The sequence below is a fragment of the Pundamilia nyererei genome, unplaced genomic scaffold (genome assembly GCF_000239375.1).
Source record: "Pundamilia nyererei isolate P.nyererei 1_Seehausen unplaced genomic scaffold, PunNye1.0 scaffold00008, whole genome shotgun sequence".
Lineage (NCBI taxonomy): Eukaryota > Metazoa > Chordata > Actinopteri > Cichliformes > Cichlidae > Pundamilia > Pundamilia nyererei.
Genome location: NW_005187409.1, coordinates 6,119,194 through 6,140,701, shown reverse-complemented (window position 1 = coordinate 6,140,701; position 21,508 = coordinate 6,119,194). Strand labels below are relative to the sequence as shown.

At 38.1% G+C, this 21,508-nt stretch overlaps 2 protein-coding genes across 2 annotated transcripts in view; both read left to right on the top strand.

Annotated features, from left to right (window-relative positions):
* The first annotated feature begins 2,018 nt into the window (after positions 1 to 2,018).
* LOC102215588 (neuronal acetylcholine receptor subunit non-alpha-2-like) lies at positions 2,019 to 8,455 on the top strand. The gene is made up of 6 exons (XM_005723132.1): positions 2,019 to 2,295; positions 3,292 to 3,443; positions 5,726 to 5,770; positions 6,175 to 6,284; positions 6,815 to 7,727; positions 7,842 to 8,455. The coding sequence occupies exons 1-6, from the start codon at positions 2,229 to 2,231 to the stop codon at positions 8,013 to 8,015; spliced, it is 1,461 nt and encodes a 486-aa protein (XP_005723189.1). The 5' UTR covers positions 2,019 to 2,228; the 3' UTR covers positions 8,016 to 8,455.
* A 7,382-nt stretch (positions 8,456 to 15,837) lies between these two features.
* Positions 15,838 to 21,508, top strand: part of LOC102215115 (neuronal acetylcholine receptor subunit alpha-7-like) — a 31,370-nt gene continuing 25,699 nt past the window's right edge. Inside the window, exon 1 of the mRNA XM_005723130.1 lies at positions 15,838 to 16,281. Coding sequence (XP_005723187.1) covers positions 16,212 to 16,281 — 70 coding nt within the window. The 5' untranslated portion in view covers positions 15,838 to 16,211. The remainder of the gene's footprint in view (positions 16,282 to 21,508) is intronic.

Sequence of the window (21,508 nt, the reverse complement as noted above, 5' to 3'; positions counted from 1 at the left end):
TACTGTATATATATATATATATAAGTATGTGTGTGTTTGTGTGTGTGTGTACTGCATATGTATACTAGAAAGAGAGGAGGGAGGTGAAAAGGAGGAGAAAATAAAAATACTGAGAGTTCCTGTCTGCTTAGAATATACCTGGATGAGTTATGGAGACTTTTTTATATCTATGGAGCTTGTACCATTGATAACACCCTTTCAATGGCCCAACAACATTCAAAGCAGGTATCCAAATCCCTGAACTTTAACATACAAATAATAGCTTTATACATGCTGATATTTTAAGATGGTTGTTGCCTGGTTTCAACCTGTGTTAACAGGGAACTTTAAACTTTAAAGTGTGTTTGTACATAACTAAGCAATACTAATGTGTTTGTATCAAAGATGCTGATTTCACACCTCAGCTAAGCATTTCTACAAGTTCCCAGATGTCAGCTGGTATAGGGCAGTACTGATTTCACATCACACATTTCTTTTCATCTAAAGTGTTGTTGTTCTCAGCTATGAGTTGTAAAGCATGTCTGCCGTCTCACCACCAGCCTGTCTTTGACTGCGGGATAATAATAAGTTTATGTTGCTCTTGGCTCTCCTTTTCTCACTCCTATTCTATTGTTTTTGCTTCTTCTAAGTGTCTTTCTTTGTGTGCGAGTTAGGCCTTATGTTCAGCTGTTTTTGTCCTGTATGCCATGAGTTTGGGTTTCCTTTCCTTTCCTTTTCATGACAACCCTCAGTCTTTTTGTTCAGTTGCATGCAAGGGCATGCCTCATAACATGGAAATATTGTTTCTGTTTCTGTGTCTTACATGTGTGCAATCATGTGTTTGAATTGTGTAGTTGTGACCCCCAAATATTCTGTCTTTGGCACTTGAGCAGCCGATGACTTTATCTTGATGAAATATTCACACTGATGTTTGCAAACACACTTGACCTCTAAAAAATACACAACACAATAAACTTTCACTACACTATTTATGACCGTGTATAGTTGGTATCAGGTAGAGGGAACTAACAGACAAACTCATGCCAGGGTGAGTCTCAGCAAGCTTGAAACTAGCCAAACTAATCACATTGGGACATACTCAGTAAGCTTTGACTGATTGCACAGTGATAATGTAATGTAATGATAACCTGGTGCTCTGAGACAGAAATGTTCCAGTTGCATTGCAGGTTTACCTATAAATGTCTCAAAATCTGATTTGAATCTTTCTGCTTCCTGTTTATGTCAATAAAACTATTTTTTGCCTTACTTTAATTTGATCTATGTATGTTTGAGTTTATTTGTGCAAAATAAAACTTCAAAAAAATTCAAACAAGCGTGTCCTTCACATACACTAACGGAAGCACTTTTTAACAACTTGATTCAGTAATTTAAAGTTAAATATAACAGTGTTTGTAACTCAGATTCTTGATCCTGGGGATAATGGTGCAATAAAGTGTAATAAAGCTTTTCCAAAACATAACAACAGGTAAAACAGATGTTATTGATGAAGGTAGGCTAGTCTCCTGCTTAGGTGCAGTGATTGCATTTTCAAAGCAAGTTCATGAAGACGCATCATTCATGTGATGTTTTCATGTACACATACAGGGGCTTTCTGCATTAAAGGACGGGCTTAATTGCTTTGTGCTATGGACTAAAAGGTGACGCTGAAGGAGGGGCAACCATTCTCACTGCATTATATTCATCATTATTTTATTTCTAAAAAGAAAACTATAGAAAATAAGACAAAATGCAACAAAAGCTAAAGTCATTAGAGGCGGGTATTTTTTTGTCCCAAGTCTTTTGTAAAAAATGCAAACTCTACACACAATTTAAAGTGAAAGCTCAAGACTTACATTCCGAGCAGGACTTTTAAACATCGGCTAGTAATAACCTAGTCCATCCTGAGGAGGTCAGTAGCAGCAGTGAGCTAAACACAATGATTTAGAGCATCTTTAAAACTTCACTTATTTGTCCGATCCGGGAATCCCTCCACCACCTCCTTCATCCTCCCCGCTCCCTCCCTCCCTCCTCCTGCGAGCCACCCCGTCCACCGACAGCGGCGCTTCCCGTGACGCCTCGAACGGAATCAGATTCGGACACATGCGCTCTCACATCAGGTCCCTGCCCCCTGATACACGGCAGCAGTAACGGGGTTACTTTCCGTATACCGTCTAGTTCCAGCACTGATGGGAACCTCGGGGTCTAAGACATATCGGTGTGCATAGCCTTCTTCTCCAGCTGACAATACCATGAAGTTAGACGTCCTTCTTCTCCTCCTCTTGGGTTTTTGCAAGCTGTCCCCCGCGAAGATTGCCGGTGAGAAAACTCTTGATATATGTATATATAAATATAATATTTCTTTAGAAGACATACTCTATGCTCAGTAATGCCTCCACCGATTTGTTCAGTGTTGTGCAACATCCGCTAATAGCTTTGATTAAACTCTGCATAAACTCCGATGACCTTGTCAAACGGGTAAGCACAAACTACTACCAACTACTCACCACTGGTCTTATAAAGCAAAGGATTATGTTTACATTCCTACGTTTCTTTTTTTAAAAGATTCAGTAACTTGGAGAAGGCATGCAGACTTCTAATTGTGTTGACAACAACAAAACAGCAAAAGCTGCCATTTTTTTGGGATGAATTAAGCTTTTTTTTAGTGCAACAAGATAGTCCTTTTAGCAGTGTAACGCAGTGTAACGCAGTAATGCGATGGCCCTAGCTCTGCTTCTCTTGGAGCTGACTGGTCATCAGGCAAACAAGAACACAGGTGTCATATATCAGCATCTCTGCACCTGTCCTTGAAAGTACAGCCAGAGCTTGTGGGATTCAATCATCTGTAATGTGGCTTTTATGTTTGCTTGGTGGATCCTTTATAGCATTTACCCTGTCAGATGATGTCAGACAGATGTGAAGCCAGAGTGGGAAAAAAACCAAAGCAAAAACGCTGCAGGTCAAAGGTGGACACCCTTCCTCCCGGTCCCTCAGCTCACACACATTAGTCCTTGCACATGATGTCCCTTGTGTCTGATATTTTAGATGTCTCTCTCCATCGACATTACAGTTTCTGTTTCTCTGGTGGCTTTATTTCACTGCAGACTGACTGATGGGCTGACTGCCCAGCTTCTGTGCACAGCCATATTAACCATTTATCCTATCTTGTTATCTTGTTATGCAGTGTGTGTTTTTTAGAGGAAGAGTAAATGCTCTACTTTCTATCCCTGCCACTTAAAATCAGGCTGGTGATGGTGAAAAGCAGCGGCAGTAGGAGTTATTATTGTTGATCCATCTTCCCTCTTCTTGTTCCAGCTCCAAATGAGTTTGTGTCCTTGGCGGAGATGGAGGATGCTTTATTGAAGAACCTTTTCCAAGGCTATCAGCGCTGGGTTAGGCCAATCCAGCGTGCCAATGACACTATTAAAGTACGCTTTGGACTCAAGATCTCTCAGCTGGTCGATGTGGTGAGACGACACACACACACACACACAAACAGACTGACATCAGTTTGCAACTCCTGTTAAAAGTGGCTTCCTTAGTTTGAATGAAACTAAGTTTGAATTTTACACAACTTTTAGTCTTTTGGTCTTCCTGTGAGATTTGTTGGCAACATCCAAAGTAAAGAATATTGCAAGCCTTGCCCTTTAACAGCAAACACTAAATGCAAGCATGAACTTGCTTTGAAAATGCAATTATTGAAAAAGTATCAAAACACTGAGTTAGATAAAACACGTGTAACACATATAAAAGAAATATAAAGAGGTTGTTCTGGTTTCATCAGTCCCACTATGTGTGGTGCTGAAATAGAGCTCAAGCTATCTCTTCATATTTGTGACTACACTGTCTCTCTTTGGAGTGTTTGTTTAATATTTCAGAGGCTGGTTGCAATAGGTTGAGATGGTTTAGTTGCTCCGGAGGAGAAAACTGAGCACGCTAATGGAGGAACCATGCTTCTTGGCTTGAAATATTCATCTCAGCCAGTCCATATTTAACTTTTCTTCTCTTCCTTCCAACAAACACAGCCAGAAATGAATTACATAAAGCTGTTTGTGGCAAATAGGAAAGGTTTAGGTTGATCTGTTGGATTCTGGGAAAGAGAAAGGGCGATGGAGCTAAACATAAAAACAGCAGCCTGCCTATGCTGTGTATGTCCCCTGACTCTCTCTAGGCTGCTGCTCAGCTCTGTATTAGATTATGGTTCACCTCTGGTCTATGTGATCACCAAAACATTCAACTGAGTCTGACAGCTGAGGCCTGCGCTGGATATGCTGAACATCTTTGAATATGTCTCGCTCACGTCTGCTAAGGTTGTTGAACTTGTTTTTGTTATCAGCACAGCTTCCTGCACCCACTTTTGGTACTATGTTTTCTTTGTGTTTACTAAGAAAGTGGCAGATAAATCAGATTCTGTCAGATACAGTGGAAAACGAAAAGATGATTTGGTTCACCTCAGCTGGGGGTTTTATATTCACTAAAACAGTAGCAGACAATAAAATATTTGAATGAAATAAGTGATCTTGGATTTCTTTGTAAACTTTGTTTATGAATCATTTAAGCGTGAACCAGTGTTGAGTCTACACTGAACAGGTGCCTTAGCGAAGAACCAATTTTAAAGTGTATCTTTAGGTACTTTGTTACTAGAACTCTGTTACAAAAGCAAGTTTTCATTTCTTTAGTTAAATCTTTTAAAAAATGCCAAAGATATCAAAGTTTATTGGCATAAAATAGTGTTTTTGGACTAATAGAATCATGACATGAGACGGATAAGGCTGAGGTATGCAAATGAATTTGAATTTGAAGAATTTGACTCAAAATCGATGGCGATAGGTTTCATGGAGTGATGAATCCAAATCTGAAATTTCTGGTTGACATTTTTGTCAGTATGTACAGAGGAAGTCAGGAGAGGGGTATAACAATGAGTGCCATGTTTTACAGCCATCTGTAGAACACAGTGGAGGCTCTGTCAGTATTTAAGGCTGAACTTCAGTCTGTGGTTTTGGAATCTTTGTCAAAATGGATGGAACTATGAACCCAGAAAAGTATCATCAGACTTTGATCCACTAACATTTGGGAAGCTTCTGATTGGCAGTGCCTTCATCTTTTAATATGACAATGATCTCAAGCACATTGCCACTGCAGGAAAAGCATACTTGGATAGAAAAACACACAGTGGAACACCATCAGTCATGGACTTTCCTCCCCATAGCTCAAACCTCAACATTACTGAAGCAGTGTGGGGTCATGTAGACAGAGGGCACAACAAAGGGCAGCCAGTATCCAAAGAAGAGCTTTGTACATCCTTCAAGAAGCCTGGAGAACTGCTCCTGAAGAATACTGAATGACAATGAAAATGAGCTTGCAGCTAACACAGCTGAATAATAAAAGTGTCCATGCCAAATGTTGACTTTCAAGCTTTTAGGAATTCTGCAAACTCTGTTTTTGCCTTATTTTATTTCTATGTATGCAATCGCTGCACCTATTTCCCATTTTCCCTGAAAACATGCAAAGACATCAGGGGTGTCTTGAGTCTTTTGCACAGAACTGAACAACCCAACCAAAACCAGCCAAACAAGCAAATATATTTCATTTTCATAGTTGCATTTTAATGTGCAAATCCAACAAATAATAAAACAATGGGTTGCAAAAATGATTTCTTCTTACGTTTTTGGAAAGTATTTTTACATAACATATTTTCCCAATTTTAAATAATTTTTTTTTTTCTATTTTTTATGTTTTTGTCTTTTAGGATGAGAAAAATCAGCTAATGACAACTAATGTTTGGCTGTGGCAGGTAAGACAAAATGAACATAATGTTGTTGGGCAGGACCATGAAAGATTGTACAGAATCATCCAAGAGACCATTTATAAACATTTTCTCATAAATGTTAATCAGTTTATTTTTCATAATGCATTAACAAATAACACATGGTTTGCAGGTAAAATGAGACTGACTTTTTGAATGTAATGTATTTTAAAACTAATTTATAGACCCTTGATTTGCTTAAATAAGCTGTATGTGTGAGCAGTTGGTTTAAATTTAATATTTAGTTGTTATTTGTATAACTGATGATGGGTGACAGAATTCATAAAGGAGTCTGTTATAGAGGGTATACAACAAATACAAGCAAATCACAGTATTATTGAGTGTTGTTTATAAGTCTGCTGATGTGGCTTCCTGCATTTTCCCTTGACCAGGAATGGATTGATTACAAGCTGCGATGGAATCCAGATAAATACGGAGGAATCACCTCCATCAGAGTTCCTTCAGAAAATATCTGGCTCCCAGACATCGTCCTGTATGAGAAGTAAGGCCGCTCTGAAATTTCAGCAATCCAGTGACTGATGATTACGTCATGTGAAACATGAGTCTGTCTGTATGAAAAACACTAACACAACGTGATGCTATCTATCTTAATTGCTTTAAAAAAAAAGCTTTCTTTGAGTGTAACCAGCATGTTGTAATATAAATATTATAAATATTTAATCTTACACCTCATCTAAAAAAATCAGTAACACTGAGCTGTGCTCAGAAAGGCCACTCTGTTCCTTGTACATTCACCCAATCAGCCATACATTTACTTGACCACTTATTAGGTTTGAGCCTGTCTTAGTTGCCATTGGTCAAGTAGCAGGGAGCGATGTGGACACATTTCATAATGCTCTCAAAGAGTCCATAAATTTTCAATTTTCATGTGATTATCAGTTGAACTACAACAGGTGCATAAAAACAATTCATTATCAAAGAGATGGACGATTGCATATAGTAGTATTAATTTAACAGTTTCATGTAAATAGACTTAAGACGAGAATTGACTTGTGTTTCATATTTCTTCAGTGCTGATGGGCGGTTTGAGGGTTCCCTGATGACCAAAGCTATTGTGAAGTACAACGGGGCCATCACCTGGACACCACCTGCCAGTTACAAATCTGCCTGCACCATGGATGTCACTTTTTTCCCTTTTGATCGCCAGAACTGTTCCATGAAGTTTGGGTCCTGGACCTATGATGGCAGCATGGTGGACTTGGTTCTCATGGACAACCAGGTTGATCGGAAAGACTTCTTTGATAACGGGGAGTGGGAGATACTCAGCGCTACTGGTGCCAAAGGAAACAGAAAAGATGGCTTGTTATCCTACCCCTTCATCACATACTCCTTCATCCTGAAGAGGCTGCCTTTGTTCTACACGCTGTTCCTAATCATCCCTTGTTTGGGTTTGTCATTTCTGACCGTCCTGGTCTTTTACCTCCCCTCAGATGAAGGAGAGAAGCTTTCACTCTCTACCTCCGTCCTAGTGTCACTTACTGTGTTCCTGCTGGTCATTGAAGAGATTATTCCCTCCTCCTCCAAGGTCATACCCCTGATCGGAGAGTACCTCCTCTTCATCATGATTTTTGTCACCCTCTCCATCATCGTCACTGTCTTTGTCATCAATGTCCACCACCGCTCCTCAGCCACTTACCACCCAATGTCGCCATGGGTTCGAAACCTCTTTCTTCAAAAACTGCCCAGATTGCTGTGCATGCGAGGGCACACTGACCGCTACCACTACCCAGAGCTGGCTCCCGAAAGCCCTGAGCTGAAGTCTCGCTCTGGAGGTCGGAGAGGCCAGAAGGCAAACAGTGGTTCGCTCGGACCGACTACTTCTGATGGGAAGGACGAAGAAGCCTGGGGTGCTATGTTGGAGAAAGCCATCTATTCGGTGCGCTACATCAGCAGACATATCCGTAAAGAACACTTCATCCGTGAGGTGTGTAAAGTATTTATCAATAAACATTAAATTCTTTTGACAGATTAAGAACTTGATGTTTATATTGCGCATACTCTTTCTGTAATCCCATGTCTTATTTTTGCCTTTTCACAGGTGGTACAAGACTGGAAGTTTGTGGCCCAGGTGTTAGACAGAATCTTCCTTTGGGCTTTCCTCACTGTCTCAGTATTAGGCACCATCCTTATCTTCACTCCAGCTCTGCAGATGTTCATGAAAATCCCCCCTCCAATTCCAAGTGAGGAACAAGCTTCAGAGCCGTTACACTGACGAGGCAACTGATCATCTGCCTTCAAAGAAAACATTTTTTAAACATGGTACCACTGAGCAAGAAGAGCCCACTGCAGGCACCTTTTACAGGATTTTGTTGACTATCTGACTCTTTCTGTTAAACCACTGTGTAAAATATACATGCGAATAAGTCATCAGGTCACTCTGTCTGTTTTGTCAATATCATAACGTTTCATCTGATTATATTGGCATTTTATTCTGGTTTAAGATATATATGACAACCTCAGTAACCAGTAGTCTCACCTGTGTTGAGTTTCAGTTCGCAAATTGCCAAAATAAAAAACAACAACAAAGAAATGCTTCATAAACTCTACACCAAATGGTATTTAGCTATCAAAATACAAGATTAAGGTAAAACCCCATAATTGCCTTATTTTTTATGTTTTTAACCAACATCATATTTAATTTGATATTTTTTTCTTGACATACTTTTTTTTCAAATTCAAAACAAATTTCTACTCTGGGAATTTTAATTAAATAAACATCCATGAGGGCGTTGTCAAAGCTATTATTTAACAGTAGGCTACTTTTTTGTAGTAAACTATAAGAAAAATCATTTCTGCAGAAACCTTTAAACTACCTTAAACAGAGATCCCACCACCTCGCAAAACGTTTGACTTTTGATGTCACACATTAGGGCAAATAAAGTATTAAAGGAAAGATACTTAACTTACTCTTCCCTGTGTTTTTTTTGCATGTGAAAAGGCATGAATAAACCTGAAATAAAAGTAATAAACAGTAAAAGTTAATGTTAGCAATAACTGACTTATTGCTAACATTAACTTAATGATAGCCCTGATTTGGCCCTCAGGCTGTATGTTGAGTATCACCACACCGAAGCTTAAAAATTGTGCTGCTCTGTTTCAGTAGCATTTACTGATTTGTCACTTGTGTCGTCCTCATCAGATAAATTTTTCTCACAGCAGACAAAGAATACATTTAAAGTAACAAAGTGTACTGGATTAATGAAAACAACCCATAAGTTTGTTGTTTTTATTGTTTCGATGTACCTTATCAAACCAATAAAGCTGGTTTAAATACACAAGCCTGTTTAAGATAATGCTGTTTTTAGACTCGCTTACAATTCAGCAAAAAATGTATTTGCTCATCATGTTGTGTGCAAAATTTAAGTCACTGCAGTGTCACAAATGGTATGACTTATCCCCCCCAAACAGGATCATTTTAGCTTTGGCTGAAATCAGTGAAGTAAAATCTGCATCTTGCAGCACCACCTGGTGGTAAATCTCATTTCGTTTGATTCTTCGAATACTGTTGAATACGTTTTAATTAATGGCATAAAATCATTTTATTTCCATTAATAGACAATCCCAAAAGACTAAAGAAGCAAAATGTTCAGTTCAATTTAATTTGATTTTATTGTATGAAATGCTTGCATCATTTTTCTACAATATAATCCAATAAATTTGACACAATTGCTGAAAACAACATTTTCCCCCATGCTGATATAGGAAATAATGGTGACGCTTCGTAACCAATGAGAGGCTTAACTTGAGTAAAAAAGCTGACCAATTAATGAGATTCTAAGACTTTCTGTCCAAATGTTGCGTTCATGTCATAGTGCGTTTGATCGCTAAATCTACAGTTCAGACAGGCTCTGAATGGAGAACATATTCAAAAACATCCCATATCAAGTAAGTCTTTATATACTTTATAACTATATATTTTGTATATATGCTTATGTAAATCGCTTTTTATGAAATGTTTTCCATTTAATTTGTTTTTATTTTGGGCCCCCAGTCGTCTCTTTTCTTTACTACCCATTACGACCGGTGAGGCTGTCCAGGTGGGCGCGTGCATTGCGCAGCATCTCCATATACATCCTGTTGTTTTCGCTGCAAAGTAAAATACATATAATGAATATTGGCTTTAAGTTTGTGTGATCAAAAGTATCATAACTATATTAAAAGGAAGTTACAGTGCTCATTGAAGTTACTTCGGTTTGGGCACGCTGACCGTTAAAACAGTAACCATTGTTGTTTCTTTTGCAAACGTGTTTGATTTAAAGTTACGTAAGTAATGTACTCGATAAACATACATATAAAATGATAATGCGTTACCTCGATAAAGTTGGAAGAGTCTGACTCTGAAACATTCAAATGTAATTTAATAGCGACAAACAGTTACGTCACTCACGTGGCCACAGAGCGGTCGAACATCAGGTTGCTCATGTCCATGTAATACTGCGCATCTGTTCGAATGGCCGTCCAGTACTCATTAGCCTAATGAACAAACAATTACATGAAACGATTCTTAAAGTGACTCACTCTATATGCTTAGAACATTTCACTAACATTTACCTGCTCCTGAACGGTGTAACCCCACTGGTTCTGAGAGTGGTGTGGATCCCAATATCCTGCCTGTCTCTTCAGCCTGATAAATCCCTTTGCCTCCTCTTCCTTCAGGAAAGGGGCAGCAAGACCCCCTAAAAACATTAACATTTACGGATATAATAATACTTGTAGGCGCATGTATTAAATAAGAATTCCTAACAAAACTGACATAAATAGAAGTCATGAGCGAATCCTGGATGTTAAGTAGGTCTAAGTAGAACACTGCATGTTTAAATTTTAAAACTATAATTTTCAAAACTATGTTTCATGACTTTAAATCTACAACACCAGCACATATACTTGCAGTAACAACAGAGGAGAAAACTTACCACTCAAAACAGCCAACAGGATCACAAACTTCATGTCTGTGAAATTATGAGTAAAGAAAATGTTTTAGAAGAAAGAGAGAAATGTGTAGACATCTAACTGCTTGAGCTGTCAGGCGTGAATACTGTAAAGTTTCATTAAAACGAGACAGAAAGGGAGATTTACCTGCAGCGGTGTCATTCGTCTGAATGTGTGAGTGTTTCGGATTCAGCTTAAAATCCATCCTGAAAAGTGAACAACACTTTCCTTCATAGATTTTTTTTTCCTTTAATACCAGAAACCAGAAGGGAATGAAAGAACTCAAGCATCAGGGCAGGCCATCACTCTGAGTCAACATTTACATTTATCTGTTGCCAGCAGACCAAACAGCAGGCCTTCCCCCACAGCAGCCAGGCTGTGAGATTCAGCATAGAGATGTTACCGGCTGTATTTTTAGGCCATGACAGTCACTAAAACGTTTATTCTGTAAGACGTGTTTGGTTTAAATAAATTACAATTAGCGAAGAAAAGATGCTTACAAATGCTTTTTTCTAGACACAACTATTCTTTGCTTTTTGGCTGCATTTTAAAACCCTTAAAAACAAAAGTTATGTTGAACTTTAAAGGTATTATTGCATCAACTTTTTCCACAAAAGATTCTCCACTCATGTTACTTTGAACTCTTATTGCATTATATTGTAATAGATATTTTTTTCTGTTTCAAATGGTATTACTAAATTCCTTATGTTTTATGTTATATAAATAACCATATATTATTGAACGCACGACCTATTTTTATAGTCTTGTAGAAGTAAAGCTTGTGTGTGTATGTCTACATTTCTACCACTAGGTGTAGTCCTATCCACACTGACTTTTGGTTGGAGCGTTCACTCTTTGTGTGACACAAATGGCAAAACAACTGCCATTTTTCCAAAATAATTTTTGTAATCTGTGTCGGTATATTAAGAAAATAAGTATGAGAAAATACACCGTGAAAAAAAACCACACTTATTAAAGAATAAAACAAAACAAACATAAATGTGGCCAGATGTTGATTCATTAAACTATTAACATAAAATCAGGAGTGAAACTGACAAAATGAAGCAGATTAATTAATAAACAAAAACTCCAACTTATGTGATGGATTTAATGAAAGGGAAATATTAACACATAAAGCAGCATTTTCTGAGGGAAGGTAATTTAAAGCTTGCTTTTGAATCAGCTTAGACTTCCGGAACAAAAAAAAATCAAAGCAGGTCCCAGAAGGATTAATTTTCATTTTTACTTGTTGAGGTGCTGCGTTAGGTCTCATCCTTTTAAGTATGAGGAGGAGCCTGCCAGTGAATTTCTTTGTGTGATGTAATATTTAGGCCTACGATCTTGCTCAAACGCTGATGCAGCCACATGAAAATAACTATATAAAAGCTGAACTGAGGGGGACGGTTATCCAAAGAGAAACTATTGAGAATAATTTTAACTATTTATGAACCTAAGACTTTCTAATGATTGTTTCATACACATGTGACATTATACAATTATTTTTCAGCGTAATTGTATAATTTTTTATTTGTTTTTCTTTAACTGTGTAACATTTTCACTCGCCCCCACATAACGCACAAAACCTTTTAGCTCTTTTTGTTGGGTTCGTCTGACACGCTCTGTCTGTCCTTTACCCTTGACACACTGCTGACCTTTTTCTACAGTAAACTACTAAGTGTGTATGAGAGGTCTGACCTTTCTGTCGCATCCCATAATAAACTGTCACCACCTGAACATTTTAACAGAGACAAATGGCAAGCTGGCAGCTAGTGAGACTAAAAAGGACGAGCTGTGTTGAGCGGACCAAGATGATCTTCATCATGTGGGCTAGATATTCACACGTACCTCAAACCAGCACATATTGGAGTGCAGAAAAGATGCATTTTATTTTTTGGGTTGAAAACATTTCAGATATGCACACACTTCTGAAAAGATTATAAATGACACAATGCAGATTCACGAATGCGTGCACACCTCCCACATCAAAGGTAGTGATTTAGATACAAACTAAAGCTCATCTGACCTCATTCTATCATGTACATGCACACATATGCGCCCTGCTGGGACTATGGGGAATATTTCAAATATTTAAGTTAGAGACAGGGCAAAGGACAAGATGGATGTTGAACAAAATATGTTACGATACTGAAAATTTCATGCATACTTTCTCATCATTGAGAGAATATCGAGATAGTGACAAATCTGTGATTATTTTTTCTGACTATCAGCTTTTAGCTGTACTGCGATGTGTGATTGTCAGTAATGATGTGTGCTAAGTTTGTTTCAGGTAGTAGAAAAATACCATAAGGATTTGAAGAGAAGAAAAGACAAAGACGAAACAGGGAAGCAGTACCAGTAACGTCATAACATTAAGTAATTAAACAGAACAGTTTCCATTTATAAAAAAAAAATTGATAATTAACAGCTCCCTGCAGTCTTCACACTCCTTTCTGTGGTTATCATTTTCTCTTGTTCACTTCCTGGACTGGAGACATTTTAAACCTCAGCACTGAAGTTCACAATCAACTCAAAAAGGTGAAACATTAATTAAATAAGAATTGCACAGTGGCATCTTTCATGTTCATTCATATTACATACGTTTGCCAAACAAAAGTGTTGGGAATACATCTGTGCACGTCGTTAGGGTGGAAAATCTGAACGGTCTGTCTGAAAAAGGACTGTAGTATTTGGGTGAAAGAGTCCAGAGTATCATCAGCTGCCAGTTTGCTGGAGGATTGATTTTAAGAACTTTGAGCATAGAGATGTTTTTTGTTTTTGTTTTTTTTAATTGTGTGTTTGTGCAGTTGTAATGTGCACTGTGCATTGTTAAGTGGGGGCAAACAGCTATACAGAGTGTAGGAGGAGGCAAAACAGTGGAAAGAAAAACATAAAGTGAAAAGAAAATACTCCTGGTGCAACAGAGCCACAGAATCACTTTATAAACACAAACACACAGAGACAGTACTGCATGCATAATGATGCACTTAATGTTTACACTCAACAAACACTTTGTTAGATGCACCTTAGTAATGTTTTGGACCCCTTTTACCTTCAGAACTGCCCAAATTCTTTGTTGTACACGTTTCTGGAAATACTTCAGAGATTTTGGTCCATATTGAATTAAGATAAGATAAGATAAGATAAGATAAGATAAGATAAGATAAGATAAGATAACCTTTATTAGTCCCACACGTGGGAAATTTGTTTTGTCACAGCAGGAAGTGGACAGTGCAAAAGTTATGACGCAAAAATTAGAATACAATAAGAATAAATACAGTACACAGCTGTACAGAATAGAATAAAATAAAATAAAATACTATATACAGTAGAATAAAATAGAATAAAAATATACAATGAGATAAAAATAGAATACGAATGCTATATACAACTGAGTAAAAATACAACGATGCCAGAAAAGATTATTGCACTTGATGCAATTGATGGCAATTCGAACAATTGCTGCAGATTTATCAGCTGCACATCAATGATGCAAATCTCCAATTACACCACATCACAAAGGAGCTCTATTGGATTGAGATCTGGTGATTTTGGAAGACATTTGATTACAGTGAACTCGCATTCTTGTTCAAGAAACCAGTTTGAGATGATTCAAGCTTTGTGACATGGTGTGTCACTGTGTGTGATTTGTTTACTTTTACTTCCTTCTCACTCCCTAGATGTTTTTTTTTCTTTTACAGTGAGATTATTTGAAAGGATGAAGTTGGGATCAGAGGTTTCACACAGCCCACTGTGGCTTTCGGGACTACCTATTGAACAGATATGGGATGCTGTACCAAATCAGATCTAACAGCATAAATCTCCTCAGATGGAGCTCCATGTGGGGTAGGAAAAATAACTAATACCAATGGCGCAGGGCTGCTTCTTAGATAATACGCCCCTATTCCATTGAGAGAAGAAGAAGAGAGAAAGAGACAGGGAGCAAAGGCGGCGAGAACATTTGGAGAAATATGCAATGTTCCCCCTCATTGCCTGTTGGATTCTATTTCCGACTGAAATTATTTATGGACTGGAATAAATAGGTCATTTGATTATAAGCCAGTCTGGCACAAAAAGGAGACAAATATGACAAAAATGCAGTTGATGAACCTCTTTGTAAAGCTGGGAAGGGGGAAATTGCAGTGCGACGCGTGGCACTTCAATAAATGATGATCTACAGCTGTGGGAGATGGAGGGTATGCACTGGTGATTTGTACCTGCTACTTGGGTCAGAGTAAGTTTTCCTGTCCGGGACAAACAGTGAGATAAAAAAACAGACAAATGACAAATTTATTTATCTGGTATTTGGATAGCTACTCTTTGACCTTGTGTTTGATTTAAATGTGCACTTAGCAAAAGAAAAAAGATATATGTCAGTCACTGGGCAACTACCAATTTTACGAGTTGCTCAGAAAAGGCTATGCATAGAATCAAGCATGTAATGATTTGACTGATTGGACTGAGCAGATTGGTTTAAATCTTGCAGGATGTTACTTTCAGGCTACAATACTACTCCTGGGCTTAAGTAGCTTGTTTATCTGAGGTAGATAAGAGTATTGATACAACTTTTATTACACTTAATAGTGATATACGGCTACCAACTGATAACCTTATCCTAAGTTCACTAATGAATACATTTATTTAAACTGTCAGAGCACTTATGCCATTTGGAGTTTTACTACATATTCCTTATTTACTTTTAGATCTGTACTTATATAACAGTGCACAAATGGAATCAATCTTCATACCTTACTCTGTGCAAGAAAGATAAGATTTTTTTTCCATGAACATCTAAAAAAAGTCCCTGTTTAATTCTACTGTTTACTGTAATAGACTGCAGTGTATACAGGCGTGACTGGGAGAGCATACACACAGTCCTGTTTCCATCACTTCAGGGGACTTTACATTCAGGGTTTGTTACATCATTGCCTGAGGTCAAACACTAACATTATCACCCCCCGAATGTGAGCAATATAAGTGGGCGGCACGCACACGCACACGCACCTTTATTTGATTAGACTAGTTGAGTTTAAGTAGACACTAATGTAATCTTTAGTCAGTGTCTCGTGAGCATGTTGTAGGATTTAACATTCAAATGTGAGCTAGTTTTCAGGGTTAGCACACAATTACTGGGTTACAAGCATCTCATCAGCCTCATCTGTGCTCATACTCCCGTGACAGAGGCTATTACTTTACTGTATCCTGTTGTGTTACCTGTGATGCGCACTCAGGCTGGGAAGGAGGTGCACTGTGCAGCGTTGTGTGCGTGTGCGTGTGAGGGAGACTGAAGCAGCGTGAACGTGCCAATCTGAACTCCGCACTCCTGTCTGTCAGTCTTTTTTTTTTCTTTTCTTTTTGCAAATCTCTCACGCCGTCCCGGTCCCCTTCGTTTTCCCCAGCCGCATGTTCATTCCACCGCCGAGCCGGATCAGAGTTCTCGTCTAGCCGACACAACCGCTGGAGTTCACTGGACGGTGCCAGCATGCGGTGCCACAAGTTTTGGAAACCGTGTTCGCTTGGATTTTATATTTGGATCGCAATGCTTTTCAGAGGTAGGTTTTGGGGGCAAAGTTGTTCTTCCCCTCCAGTTTATACAGATGATCTAATGAAGGGTACCGACTTGAAAACGATTTTTGTTTTTTTGTTTTTTTTGAGGAGGATGGTAATTTAGACCTGAGTTTACGTCCTCAAACGACTAGTAGGAAATCTTTTCGGCATTTTCGGAAAGTTTTCTAACATTAAAAAACAATCAAAATTGATAGGATAATTTAAAATTGTCTGACATAAACAAACCAGAGTACGTTTAGATAATTTCATATCTGGATATAATGTGGAATTTTTTACTTAAGACCTCACAGTACAGGACTAGGTGACGGTTTTTTGTTTAGTAGTCACCATACACCTGCTGAATAACACTGGCTGCTGAATCTTTCACAGGCTATAGCCTGGGTAGGAAATTCAAAGATTTATAAATCTTTGAATTTCCTACCCAGAATCCAGACTAAAAAACAAGTTAAAAACGCAAAGAGTTATTTTTAAACACTGAGCATATGTATGCATTACTCTCTACATTAATGTTTGCTTCGTTGAATGATGATGATGTGCATGCATGACTCTATAATGCATTGCTAAGCCCCATCCCATCATCAGCATCATCATCTAACATCTGGGTTGGTTACTTAACTCAGTGGTTTTGCTGAATCTGCTTTCCAAAGCACTGCTTTATGCATAGACATATGTCCACCGCGAACCCGAACCTGCCACCTTCCACTTCACCAGTCAGAAGGGAGGCAAGACCAGGAGACAAGGTCAAATCAAGTGATAAGACATTCTAACACATGTCACATATGGCTGTTGGCATGTATTGGTAATAGCACGCTAGTTATCCTTGAACAGGGTTAGCATCTAATGACTTCTCAGAATTGTGTGGTTTACCTCTTTCTTTTTTGTTGTTTTACATGAAGCAAGAGTAAAAACTTAACTGTCTTGGAAGCTTAGTTTTGCTTTATTGACATATGTGGACATGAACCAAAAAATGAAGGGAAGCGCAACAGAATGGATACGGTTTGTTTCACCCATTGATGTTTTGTTTTTTTTACTGTCTTTTAAGTGGCTACCAAAAATCAAGCACAGACACGACTCCACAGCACGCTGTTCAAACAGGGCATCATAACTGATGAAGCAAAAGCGATGAGCCCCATGCCAAGTAAAGGGTATTACCTCTCTCCATGTTAAAGGGGACAGAGGGAAAACAATTAATCCATTAAAGTACTTCAGGGAGTAAACTGGCACATCCAGAAAACATGCTTAGACTCACAGGGGTCCAATATAAAGACTGTAACCTCCCCCAACCACCCACAGACACACACATACACCCACCCACATACACACACACTACTCTGACTACACCAATGGCATCCTACTGAAACAACAGCCTCACTGCATACGTGTGACTCAGAATCAGATGTTTTTATTTAAAATAGCAGGGAAAAAACAAGACAAAGCAAAAAAAGAACAACCTGAACTAGTCTTCTACCAAGTGTTTCTAGTCTTCTAGTGTTTTCAAAATCAAATACTAGTTGACCATAGAGTTGTATTTGTTGCATCCATCCATCCATCCATCCATCCATCCATCCATCCATCCATCCATCCATCCATCCATCCATCCATCCATCCATCCCTTCTATTCTGTTTTGGCAGCAGGGTACACCTTGGATAGGTCACCAATCTATCGCAGGGCTAACACAACCATTCACACTCACATTCACACCTATGGGCAATTTAGAATGATCAATTAACCTTACCTCACTAATTGCATGTCTTTGGATTGTGGGAAGAAGCCTGAGTACCTGGAGAGAACTCATGTAAACATGGGAACAACATGCAAAGTCCACACTCTTAAATTGTTAATGTCTAGAATGGCTAGCTAGGGTGGTAGTGGTGGGAGAAATTTATGTGTGTACCTGTATGTGTGTGCAGAATATTTATAAATGTTAATATTCTATAAAAACTGTTTATATGTTTAGTAAAATAAAAAAAGTAGAGTTTTATACTTAATGAAAAAATATTAATGATTACTTTGGATTAAAAAATAAATTAAGGTTGATTTCAATTGAAAACAGGGATGTAGAGGTTCTTATGGTAGTTTCCTCCACTCTACTGAGTCAAACAAAACAGAGCAGTGACCCGAAAAGACTGATGTTGTAGAGCTCTTTAACGTTTTCTAGTTTTGGTTATCTTTATTTGTAAAGCTCTCCTCAAATTATTTTCCCATCCTTTACCACCCTTGGAAGTCTGTGATTACTCAAACATTTATAACACAGCATGTTGTGCAGAAATAGTTAACAGGTTGTTCTGCTATTAAGTTAAACTCAAATGTTTAAAAGTAAACCTAAAACATTTTTATTTTGCATTAACCATGTAGGTGTTGAAGGATTTTTGTTTCCAAATCTGTAAAAGCATGTGGGTTGTGTTCAGTGTACACGAGATGTGGTGGTCACAGACTCAGTGCAGCACTTCAGAGGTCTTAGCTCCTGGATTAGGATTACAGTGGTGTCAGGAAGCCATAGATTGTAAATCTTTCCTCTATAAATTCATCTATCTAGAGGTCCATTAACAAACTGCATCATACACGATTATGCTCGCTACTGTAGCCAGTCACACAATGCTGGAAATGATGTGTTAATGGATGAGTTCATGGTTCATCAGTTGATTTAAACATCCCACACACAGAATGGTTATAGTATGTGTGCTTGCTCTTTGGAAGCCCAGAACTGCACAGAGAAGTGACAAGCATTACTAGTTAGCAACAGAATATGTGGATGGTTAAATCTATTATATTAATTACAGTTTTCTGTTTTATCGCCATCCTAACGGTCTCCTTTACTTGCATCATTTTTAGCTCTAGGTCATTTCTCTAGTTTCACCCTTTTATTAGGGTTTTTTTTACACTACTTTAAGTCATAGTCTTACTGCCTCACTAAAATATTTTGTGTTTTATTGAAGTTTACAGGTTCAGAGACCCTAATTTAATTCCTTTAAGCATGATCAGGAATATGATGAAATGTAAAGGAATCCAGGATTTTAAAGGCTCTGTGATGGACTGGTTTTCATCCATCTCTTACACCTCCATCTAGCACAAATTATTTTTTCTCCCTGGATTCTTTTTGTACTTCCTGCTTAACTCAAATCAACTAATTTCCCAGAGTCTCATGTTCTTCCAGTCTCCCCAGCTGCATTTTGAATCAGGTTAGGTAATAGGCTAGTGATCTGGGTTCAAATGTAGGTTTAGAGCTGCTGAACATCTGGATGCTTCACTGCTGACCTCCCCTGACTGATATGTTTCCTTGCCAAACGACTGATAGTAAAATAATGAGCTGCTAGACCATGCCAGTGTAGATGTGCCCTCAATTTACATGAATGCACACTTGCCTGGTGTTGGAGGCAGAGCGTAACACACAGTTTATAAGAATCATGCAGATTCTTATAAACAGAATCACACAGAAAAGCACTGTGCAAAAGTCTTGAGCCACCCCTCATTCTTTAATGTGTTGTTAGAAAATGGGAAAGATGTCCGGCGTCTTATTGAAACATGTAGAGTCATATGTGAACAAACTTGAAAGCCAATATTTGGTGTGATTATCTTCATTCTTCAACAGAGTCTGAAAGCTTTAGGTAATTTCTTTAAGTAGTCCTCAGGAATAGTTCTCCAGGCCTCTTCAAAGACATAGAAAAGCTCTTTGGATGTTGGTTTCCTTTTGCTCTGTCCTCTGTCAAGATGATCCCACACTGCTTCATGACATAGTTGGTTAAACGGGTCAGATTCTTGATTGGTTCATATCTGGATCATATCTTCATATCTGGTGGGTGGAAGTTTTTATTTTAATTAGCAGTTTTAGATCTGCCTAAAACCTAAATCAGGGGTTCCTCAAAGCACTACCCTTGGTCCATTACTCTTTACAATTTGCACGATCTCACTTAGTACTGTCATAAGCAATCACAGTATACAGAAATCTGACCACATTAACACAGTATTGAAGTCACTTCACTGACTCCAAGTGCAATATAGAATTACCTTTAAAATCCTTTCAAGGATTAAGCCTATTATATCACAGAGCTCTCAATGGTTAGGTCCCACACTACATCTCTGACTTGCTCACTGTTTATTAACCAGTCAGAACTCTCAGGTCGTCAGACTGAGATGACAGGATTAGTCTCACTATACTGAGGGTGCTTTCAGTTATTGTGTTTCTGTTCTTTGGAAGGAGCTGTCTGCTGACCTGAGATATTATTAAATGTGTGCGTAAATTCAAATACAACCTCTAAACCTTTTTATTCAGACAGCCTTACACTCCATAGGGTTTTTTTTTGTTTGTCTTGTTTTATTTGAATTTGTTATTTTTACTGCTTTATTGTAAACCTACACCATACATGTTTTTATGTTTTTATCTTCTGGGTTAAGCACATTGAATTAGCATATAGTGAAATGTGCCATTCAATACTGTTCAACACTGTTTCATCCCTGGAGTATGTTGCTATTTCTTGTTTCTGTCACTATAGTGTCTGGATTCTATTATCTCTCCACACTGTCACTGTACAGTGTTGGCCACAGTCTACAAAAGAGATTCATATCTATGCTGTTCACCTTTCTATTATTGTTTTATTTAGAGTAAAAAAGAAGATTTGAAGTGCTGTATAAGTACTTTAAAATTGACAAACTGTTAGTTGTAGGAGTTTGTGGTGTAAAACAAGGTGTGTTGTCCTGATCTAATTCTATCTCCTAGAAGCAAACTATAAAGTCTTAAACTTTATTTGTTTGAACCTGTGAAAATCTGTTTCCCCTGCAATGATCTGCATATAGTGCAGCTGTTATTGTTTTGAAAAAATAACTGTGCGAGGTGATAACTTCTTTTTTACTAGTATGTTGACCGTTTTCCTGAAACCTTCCTTACTCATTGTATTTTTGGTCACTTATCTTGGACATCTGAAGTGACATTGGACAATTGTTCTAGGTTGACATCACTGGCCCTAAATCTGAATTATATCCAAACTACAGGTAATGATCTGCCTCTAGGATCAAAATCTTTGCCTTCTGCTGTGCCAGACATTTGATTTTTGTTTTTGACGTTCTGTTATATGTAGTATATCACTGCAGTCAAGTGAATTCAGGAAATTTCAGGCTCTGCGGTGCAAGGAACAGCTGTGATTGGCACATGCAGGCACGCTGTCAGAGAGAGCTTGATTTGCTTTTACTTCATGTCTAGCTGTAGCACACATTTT

Excerpts from the sequence above, each read along its gene's own strand:
- LOC102215588 (XM_005723132.1), top strand. The coding sequence starts at position 2,229 with ATGAAGTTAGACGTCCTTCTTCTCCTCCTCTTGGGTTTTTGCAAGCTG. Across the intron at positions 3,444-5,725 it reads TCTCTCAGCTGGTCGATGTG|GATGAGAAAAATCAGCTAAT; the intron begins GTGAGACGACAC and ends TTTGTCTTTTAG. Across the intron at positions 5,771-6,174 it reads CTAATGTTTGGCTGTGGCAG|GAATGGATTGATTACAAGCT; the intron begins GTAAGACAAAAT and ends TCCCTTGACCAG.